Here is a 10,193-nt window from a genome sequence, read left to right on the forward strand (position 1 = left end):
AAATAAATAAATTTTAAAAAATCAAACTTTTACTACTAATTTTTCTAGCCGTCAAATATTACCGAATAAAGTTATGAAAAGTACAAAAAGTTCTTGGATCTGTAGTTATTTTCAATGTTTCAAAATATCTTGGGTTCTACCATAAAATTATAAAAATTCATACAAATAAATTAACAAATTCTAATTATCAAAGCATTAAAAGGGCATTATAATTCTTCAAGTGAGATTCCATAGGCAGTGTAAAATATGAAAGAGAAATCTTATAGTGTATATAAAAGGTGCAATGGTAACACAAGGATGGCTGAGTCTGATTTCTATCTGCTTCATAAAGGGGAACAGTCTCCATCAATAACATTCATAGCACCATACAAATAACTACATGGTCAGACATGCCACCCCACATGCTTCTACATCTTTTTCTATCTATGAATCGTTTGGTCCAATGTTCATTGCTAATTGACTTACAGACTTTACTCCTAACTGTGGCGTTTTTTTAGCAAAATAGGATGAGAGTGGGGTGAGGCAAAGAATATCACATATATAAAGCATAATGCATGAGAATAATTATAAAAAACACAAATTCATCCTGGAGAGGGTTAAACCAGGCGGCTCCTTGGAGGCAAGGATTCTGAGGCTTCATCTAACATACTTTGGACATGTTGTAAGGAGGGACCGACCGGTCCTTGGAGAGCGACATCATGCTTTGGAGGTGGAGGGACAGTGTAGGAGGGGAAGGCCCTCTATGAGGTGGTTAATCGGGATGGGTGTATCAGAGACAGCAGGATTGGCACAGGACAGAGTTTAGGGCTGTTGTACATGGGGTCACTATGAGTTGTGACTCAATGGCACATAACAACAACAACAACAACAACAACAACATGAGGCTCTCTGCTCCTTATCGATCCAGACTGACCTCTCTTTTCGTGCAGCATCAGCCGCATCCCTGAAACATGATGGTGAAGGTCGGAGTAAACGGATTTGGCCACACTGGAAGCCTGGTCACCAGGCTTTTTTAACTCTAACAAAGTGGATGTTGTTGCCAACGATGACTCCTTCATTGACCTCAGCTACATGGTCTATATGTCTGAATATTATTGCATCCATGGCAAGTTCAACAGCACTGTCAAGGCTGAGAATGGGAAGCTGGTTATCAATGGGAAAGCCATCACTACCTTCCAGGAGTGAGATCCAGACAACATCAAGTGGGGTGATGCTGGTGCTGAGTATGTTGTGGAGTCCCCTGGTGTCTTCAAAATCTTGGAGAAGGCTGGGGCTTACTTAATGGGTGGTGCCAAAGGGGTGATCATCTCTGCTCCTTCTGTCGATGCCCCCATGTTTGTGATGGGCGTGAACCATGAAAAGTATGACAACTCTCTCAAGATTGTCAGCAATGCCTCCTGCACCACCAACTGCTTGGCTCCCCTGGCCAAGGTCATCCATAACTTCGGCATTGTAGAGGGACTCATGACCACAGTCCATGCCACCCAGAAGACTGTGGATGGCCCATCTGGAAAGCTGTGTTGTGATGGCCGTGGAGCTGCCCAGAACATCATCCCTATATCAAATGGTACTACCAAGGCTGTGGGCAACGCCATCTCTGAACTGAATGGGAAACTTACCAGCATGGCTTTCCTTGTCCCCAACCCCAAAGTGTTAATTGTGGACCTGACCTGCCATCTGAAGAAAGCTGCCAAATATGATGACATCAAGAAAGTAGTAAAGTGGGCATTAGAAGGTCCCCTCAAGGACATACTGGGATACACTGAAGACCAGGTTGTCTCCTGTGACATTAATAGTGACACCCACTCTTCCACCTTTGATGCTGGGGCTGACATGGCCCTGAACGACCACTTTGTCAAACTCATTTCCTGGTATGACAATGAATTTGGCTACAGAAACCAGGTGGTCAACCTAATGGTTCACATGGCCTCCAAAGAATAACAAACAGCCTCTTGCAACACCAGCCCCAGCAATAGCACTGGAAGAGAGAGAGAGAGACCCTCAGCTGCTTGGGAGTCCTTGCACCAGCTTCATCCTCCAACACACTGAGAATCTCACATCCTTGATACAGTTTCCATCCAATCCCCTTGAGAAAGGGAAGGGGCTTGGAGAGCCCATCTTGTCATGTACCATCAATAAAGTACACTGTACTCAGCAAAAAAAAAACACAAAAAAAACCACACCCCCCAAAACACACACACACCCTCCACCAAAAAACAAAACCCACCCAAACAAAAAACCAAAACAGTATGAGTGAAGAATAGTGTGAAATACAATATATTCAGTTCAGCAGCACAAATAAATAAAAAAAAAAACCAAACCAACCAACCAACCTCTGGTTCCTCAATCGTCCAGCTAACTTTATCTAGTTACAAGTCAGCTTTTCATTCAATCATACAGCAAGCAAAAATCTTTTTTTTTTTTAATTTAGGTTGTTTATTTTTCATTTCAATGAACATCTACAGAGATTTTGGCAAAAATCTTTTAACTGTAGCTCCACCGCCAGCATTCCTCTGGTTAAACCTTGCCACAGTCTCTTCACAGCAGTGCCTGTTTTTTCACCCTCTCTCCATCAGTGCTTCTCACAGCATTTTCAGTTCCCCCAAAGTGTGGAAATCACTCTCTCTAACACTGCTTCCTCAGCTATTGATGATTTATAAGACTATGTGTCCACAGTTAAGGGAGCTGGAGACAATGCTCCGCAACAGGGGCTAACACAATGGTTAGAGGAGCCAATTTTCAAGGGTTCAGATATCAATGGGTACTATTTTAAAGTTTTTCTTTTTTCATTAAAATATTAACAAACTCATCTCAACTCATTGCTGCTAAGTCGGAAATGACTAATAGCTGACAATCCAATGGGTTTTCAGAGGCTGTAAATCACATAGAAAAAGACTGTTTATCTTTTATAAAGCAGCTGATGGATTCAAACTGCCTGTCTTTGGGCTGGCAACTGTCATAAGCAACAGTCTATGGAAAAGGAATGAGGAGAAATTAACAGCCTAGTTGCTGTTGCTGTGTGATGTGGAGTCAGAATCAACTTACAGTTCACCCTCCGATGGGTCTTTAGAGGAAATAAATTACAAGGAAAGAGATTTCCCCCCATCCTTCTACCTTGGGGCAAGCAAGCTCGGATGGCCTAGTAGCAGGGGGCTGTGCTGCATTCCCAAAGGCACGTAGTTCAAGGCCCCAGCTGTTCCTCGGGTGAAGGTTGGGCAATCTTGTCCTGTGTGATTAACTTCCTCTGAAAATCCGCCAGAGGGGCAACTGTGGGTAGGTTTCAACTCCACAGTACACAACAAACTACCTTGGGGCAGCTGTTGGATTTGAATAATGTGCCCTTGGGATTCTAGCACCACTTTTTGCTACAAGGTCACTAGAGCTCCCTAACATCCTAGAGTCACCTGTATAATTAAAGCAAGAAAGCTCTGGCTTTGCACTACCCGCAAAAACACATTAGAATGGTGGTAAATCCTCACCTTCATCTTAGTTTCTTACTGTTCTGTGACAGCTTCTGTTTTCCTATGATGCTGGAATCTATGCCACTAATAAAAACTGGACTCAGCAAAGCTTCCAGAGTAAGGTTAACAGAAAGGCAATCTACTTCTGAAAACTAACACATGAAAATATTACATCTCATCCTCTTTGGAAACATCATTGTTACCACTATTCTAAGCTGTCATCCAGTCGAGTATGATGCATAGTGACCCTATCAACAGTGGACCTGAAACTCATCCTATTCTGTGACATCTTCACACTTTCTGACACTCTGGAGCCCACTGAGACAGTCTTTTTGTAAATCCACCTGGTCAAGGACCTAACTCTCCTTTGTTGACCCTCCAACCTTCCAAGCATCATGTCTCTCTTTAAGGAATAGTCCCTCCTGGCAACATGCCTCCAAAGAACACTCCAACTGCACCCTCTCCAAGACATATTTGTTTATTCTTCTGGCAATCCATATTTTCAGTGCTCTTCTCTAACACCACAGTTCAAAGGCATCAATTCTTCTTCTGTCATCCCTATTCATTGTTCAGCTCTCAGATGCCTAACAAATGGTCAGAAAGACCATAGCCTGAATCAGATGCACCTCAGTCCTCAAACTGATATCAATACTCTTCAATAATTTGGAGAGGTCCCTCACTGTAGACTTTCCCAGTGCAATGCATCTCTCTATTTCCTGACTGCTGGTACCAAGAATGTTAATTGTGGATCCAAGCAAGATGAAGCTGCTGACAATTTCAATCTCCTCTCCACCCATCATGATGTTGCTGATCAGCCCAGTGGTAAGAATTTTTGTTTTGACATTGAGATGCAATCCATATCGAAGGCTGTATTCCTTGAGCTTCTGCAACATGTGCTTCAAGCCCTCCTCACTTTCATCTAGCAAGGTTGTGTCATCTGCATAAAAGAAGTTATTGATGAGTCTCCTTCCAATCTGATGTCATCTTCCTGTTCATAGAGTTCAGCTTCCCGAATAATTTGCTCAGCATGTAGGTTGAATAGGTATGGAGAAGGAATACAACCCTGACACACTCCCTTCTTAATTTAAAACCATGCAGTATTATCCTTCTCTGTTCACACAACAGCTTCCTGATTCAAGTGTAGGTTTTGTATAAGCATAATTAAGTGCCCTGGGTCTCCCATTCTTTTAAATGTCATCTATAACTTGTTATGATCCATACAAAGCCAAATGCCTCTGCGCAGTCAATAAAGCACAACTAGTCATGATTCTGGTATTCTCTACTTTCAGCTAGGATCCATCTGCCATCAGCAAAGATGTTCCTGCTGCCATGGCCTCTTCTAAATCCCGCTTGAACTTCTGGCAGTTCCCTATCTATGTACTACTCTAAGTATTTTAAAAGATCTTTAGTAGTATTTTGCTTGCATGTGGTATTAATGATATTGTTTGATAGTTTCCACATTCTGTTCAATCACCTTTCTTGGGAAAAGGGAACAAATATAGGCCTCCTTAAACCTGCTGACCAGACAGCTGCCCTCCAAATTTCCTGGTATAGACTGGTGTGTCCAGGGCTGCAACTGTTAAAACAAGTCAACTGGCATCCCATCAATTCCTGGGGCCTTATTTTTTAGTAATGCTTTTAATGCAGCTTCCACTTCCCTCCTTCATTACCACTGGCTCCTGTTCATATGACACTGGAAACATCATTGGGAACAATCAATCACTAAAGGAGGATTTTGGGTTTGGTAAACTACGGGCCAGTGAAGATGAAAGGAGATCCCGAATAAAATGTTACCAGAAAGATGGACCCCACATGTCAGCAATCCTGAGGATGACAGAAGACTGAGCAGTATTTTACTCTTTTGTACATAACTTGGCAAGATAGAGTTAATCTGATGGTTGTTGAATAGTCAGGCTATTAACAGAGAGGAACTAAAAAATATTACCATATAGTAAGCACATTATTGTTAGTGTTAGGTGTCAATACCAACTCACAGTGACGCTATAAACAACAGACCAAAACCATACCCTATCTTGCACTATTCTCACAATCTCCATCTTCACAGTGTCAACCCATTTTGTTGAAGGTCTTTTTCTATTTTAATAAGTACTGAACATTAATGAATAAAGACTAGATGAACATAGACTAAGAAGGAAGAAAAGACCAAAATGGATGCCAGAAAAGACTGAATATTGCACTAGAATTCTGAGAAGCTAAAACAAAGAGAAGAAATGATGAAGTTAAAAGAACTAAACAGAAGATTTCAAAGTACACTTCATGAAGACAAAGAATTATATCAAAATCTTCAAAGAGCTGGAGTCAGAAAAACAAAAGGAAAGAACTCATAGTATTTCTTAAGTTGAGGGAACTGAAGAACAAAATCAAAACCTCAAATTGTAATAATGAAAGATGCTATGGGCAAAAACGGAAGCAGGAAGTATCAGAAGAAAATGGAAGGAATATAGAGTCATTGTATAAAAAAAAAACCTAGCTGAGAGAAAAGCATTTTAAGAAGTAGTTGTTGTTACATGCCATAGAGTCACTTGCGACTCATAGCGACCTTATGTACAAGAGCTCTATACGCTCTTCTATTCTATGCCAACCTAGCCATCTCAAATGCACTTATTCCCACCGCTCCAGTCACAGATTTGATCCATCTCATCAAAGGTCTTCCTCTCCTTTGCCGCCCCACCACTCTGCCAAATATGATGTCCCTCTCCAAGGACCAGTCCTTCCTGGCAACATGGCCAAAATATGTCAGACGAAGCTTCAGAATCCTTGACTCCAGGGAACATTCTGGCTTCACCCTCTCCAGGACAAACCTGTTTGTTCTCCTAGCAGTCCATGGTATATTCAACACTGTTCTCCAGCACCACACCTCAAAGGCATCAGTTCTCCCTATTCAATGTCCAACTCTCTGGTGCATAGCACATAACTGGGAAGACTATAGCCCGGATCAGGTGCACTTTAGTCTCCAGTCCGACATCGTTGCTCTTTAGTACTCTTGAGAGGTCCCTCACAGCTGACTTTCCCAGTGCAATTCGTCTCTTGATTTCCTGGCTGCTGTTACCAGGAGTGTTGACTGTGGAGCCAAGTAACCTAAAACTGTTAACTATCTCAATCTCTTCACCATCCATACTGATGCTGCCAATCGCCCCAGTGGTTAGAACCTTTGTTTTCTTGATGTTGAGCTTCAGTCCATATAGGAGGCCGTAGTCCTTGATCTTTTGCAGCAAGCGCTTCAGGTCCTCCTCAGTTTCAGCAAGCAGGGTTGTGTCATCTGCATAACGCAGGTTGTTGATAATTCTTCCACCAATCCTGATGCCACATTCCTCTTCATATAGCCCAGTGTCTCAGATGATCTGTTCCGCATACAGATTGAAAAGGTATGGAGACAGAATACATCCCTGATGAACCCCCCTTCTTGATTTTAACCATGTAGTGTCTCCTTGCTCTGTTCTGACAACTGCCTCATATGATCAATAACAGGTGATAACAAAGGAAGAAATTCAAGCTGCTCTGAAGGAATTGGCAAAATAAAGTCCAAGGAATTGATGGAATATCAACTGACATGTTTTAACAAACAGATGTAGCCCTGGACATGTTCACGATGTTGTCCAAAGAAATCTGGAGGACAGCTACCTGGTTAACTAACTAGAAGAGATCCATATTTATTTCCACTCCCAAGAAAGGGTGATCCAAGAGAATGTGGAAATCTTTTAATAATATTGTTAATATCATTTACAAGTAAAATCTTGCTAAAGATTATCCAAAAATAGCTACAGCAGTACATCAACAGAGAACTGGCAGAAATGCAAGCTAAATTTAGAGAAGGTCATGGCTCTAGGGATATCACTGCTGATGTCAGATGGTCCCTGGCTGAAAGCAGAGAATCAGACGGTTGTTTTTTTGTGCTTTATTCATCACACAAAGACATTTATATATACATGGGTCACAACAAATTATGGCTATCATGGAGAAGAATGGAAAACCCAAAACACTTGATCACACTCATGAGAAACCTGTAACTAAAGCAAGAAGCTGCTGTCCAAACAGAGCAAGGGAACACAGTGTTTCAAAATAACGAGGACTGCATCAAGCATTTATCCTTCCTCCATACATTTTTATTCTATATGCTGAATAGATCTTGGAGAAACTGTACCTAAGAGAAAGAATATAGCATCAAAATTGGAGGGAGACTCATCAACAGTCTCCATTATGCAGATGATACAACTATGCTTGCTGAAAGTAAGGAACTGAAGTGCTTGCTGCAGAAGATCAAGGACTGTTGTTGTTATGTGCCATCAAGATGCCTATGACTCAAGAGAGACCCTATGTACAATAGCTCTTAACTCTGCCCTATCCTAACCTAAGCTAATCTCACTGACTCCGACACACCTGCCCCCATTTCCAAAGTTACCGTGTCAATCCATCTCTTCTGGGGTCTTCCTCTCCTGTGCTGTCCCTCCACCCATCTGAGCATGATGTCCTTCTCCAAGGACTGGTCCCTCCTGGCCACATTCCCAAAGTAAGTTAGACACAGCTTCAAAATCCTTGCCTCCAAGGAGAAACTTGGTTTCACAGTCTCCAATAAAGACGTGTTTGTTCTCTTGGCAGTCCATGGTATGTTAATACTCTTCTCCAGTACCACAACTCAAAGGTATCGTTTCTTGTTTTGTCATCCTTAATCACTGTCTAGCTCTCTGATGTACAGCAAAAACAATAGCCTGGATCAGGCACACGTTAGTCTCTAGACTGACATCATTACTCATTAGCACTCTGGAGAGGTAGGTCTCTGACAGAAGACTCCCCCACTGCAATTCATCTTTTGACTTCTTGGCTGCTAGTGCCAAGAGTGTGGATTGTGGAGCCAAACAAGGTGAAATTATTAACAACCTCAATCTCTCCTCTATCATGGTGCTGCCAATTGTCCTAGTAGTGAGAATCTTTGTTTTCTTGATGGTAAGCTTCAATTCATATTGAAGAATACAGCCCTTGACCTGCAGCAATATGGACTGCATCTCAACATCAAGAAATCAAAAATCCTTACCACTGGACCAATAGGCAGGCCACATCATGATAGACTGAGAAATGATTGAAATTGTTAAAAAATTTCAATTTTGCTCAAACCCCAAACCCACACCCTTGGAAACAGTAGTTAGCAAATAAAAAAATGAGGTGCACTGGGAAAATCTGCTGTCAAGGGCCTCTCTATAGTAGAAGAGCAACAATGTCAGTCTAGAGACTACAGTGTGCGTGATCCAAGCCATAGTCTTCTCAATTGTTTACAATGAATCTGGGAGCTGAAGAATGAATAAGCATGAAAGAAGAATAGATGTCTTTGAGATATGGTGTTGGAGAAGAGTATAAAACATACCATGGGCTGTCAAGAGCACAAGTCTGCCCTGGAGAAAGTGAAACCAGGGTGCTCCTTGGAAGCAAGGATAGTGAAAACAAACAAGGCTTTTTTACAGGAGAGGCCAGTGGAGAACAACAACATCTCTTCCTTGGAGAAGAAACCATTGAAAAGATGGACTGACACAGTGACTATGGCAATGACGTCAGGTTGGAGATGGTGAGGTTGGCTCAGGACAGTACAAAGTTCAGAGCTACTGTTCAAAGGGTCACTGTATCATAGTCAACTTGACAGCACATAACAGCACCTCCTGACAACATGCTCTAATTCTGTGAGACATGCTGTTGTGTCATCAAGTCAACTGTGATGCATAGTGGCCCTATGTTAATTTGAAGACTAAGGTTTACTTGATCCAAACCATGATCTTTTTCAATTACTTACATACATCTGAAAGTCAGACAATGAATAAAGAAGAACTGATGCCTCTGAGTCATGGCTGGAGAAGTCTGAATATCCCACCAACTTCAAAAGGACAAACAAGTACAGGAAAAAGTACAGCCAGGGTGTTCCTTGGAGGCAAGGATAGTGAAACTTTGTGTCCTATATTTTGGGTATGTTGTTGGGAGCAAACCAGTTCTTGGAAAAAGTCATCATGCTTGGAAAGGTGGAGGGTCAGTGAAGGAGAAGACCCTCAATGGGATGAAGTGACACAATGACTGCAATGGTGGGCTCCACTCTGCCAAAGATAACGAGGAACGTACAGGAAAAGGCAGGGTTATGATTTATTGTTCATAGAGTTGCCATCAACTCAATGGGACCTAGCAATAATGAACAACAGATCTGACCCCTGTCCTATCCTGTGTCATCCTCACCATCTCTTTTATTACATTGTCAATTCATTGTATTGAGGGTTGCTTACCGTGACCTTCCACCTTTTCAAGTACATTTTTTTCCAAGGACGGGCTCCTCTGGATAATCTGCCCAAAGTATGTGAGACAATGTGTCACCATCTTCGCCTCCACAGAGTACCCTGGTCACACTTTCTCTAAGACAGAATTGCTTGTTATTTAAACAGTGAAAAGGATATTTGGTGCACTTCTCCAACACCAAAACTCAAAGGCATCAATTCTTCTTTTGTCATCCTTAGTTACCATCCAACTTTCAGATGCATAACAAGTAATTAAAAAGACCATGGCTTGAATCAGACACATCTTACTCTTTAAACTGACATACTTGCCTATAAAGAACATCCTGGTTACACTCCTTCTATGACAGCTTTGACTCTTTCCTTGGCAGCTCACAGCATATTTAATACTCTTTGCCAAAATCACAATTCAAAGACATCAATTTCCAAGTACAATTCTTTATGTCTTCCT

The 10,193-nt window shown here is 41.8% G+C and overlaps 1 protein-coding gene across 1 annotated transcript in view; it reads right to left on the bottom strand.

Annotated features, from left to right (window-relative positions):
- Positions 1–1,058, bottom strand: part of STIL (SCL/TAL1 interrupting locus) — a 57,372-nt gene extending 56,314 nt beyond the window's left edge. The window contains exon 1 of the mRNA XM_006879796.1: positions 914–1,058. Coding sequence (XP_006879858.1) covers positions 914–1,058 — 145 coding nt within the window. The remainder of the gene's footprint in view (positions 1–913) is intronic.
- Between the last annotated feature and the right edge of the window lie 9,135 nt (positions 1,059–10,193).

The sequence above is a fragment of the Elephantulus edwardii genome, unplaced genomic scaffold (assembly GCF_000299155.1).
Source record: "Elephantulus edwardii isolate Elephantulus edwardi_28Jun2011 unplaced genomic scaffold, EleEdw1.0 scaffold00005, whole genome shotgun sequence".
Classification (NCBI taxonomy): Eukaryota; Metazoa; Chordata; class Mammalia; order Macroscelidea; family Macroscelididae; genus Elephantulus; species Elephantulus edwardii.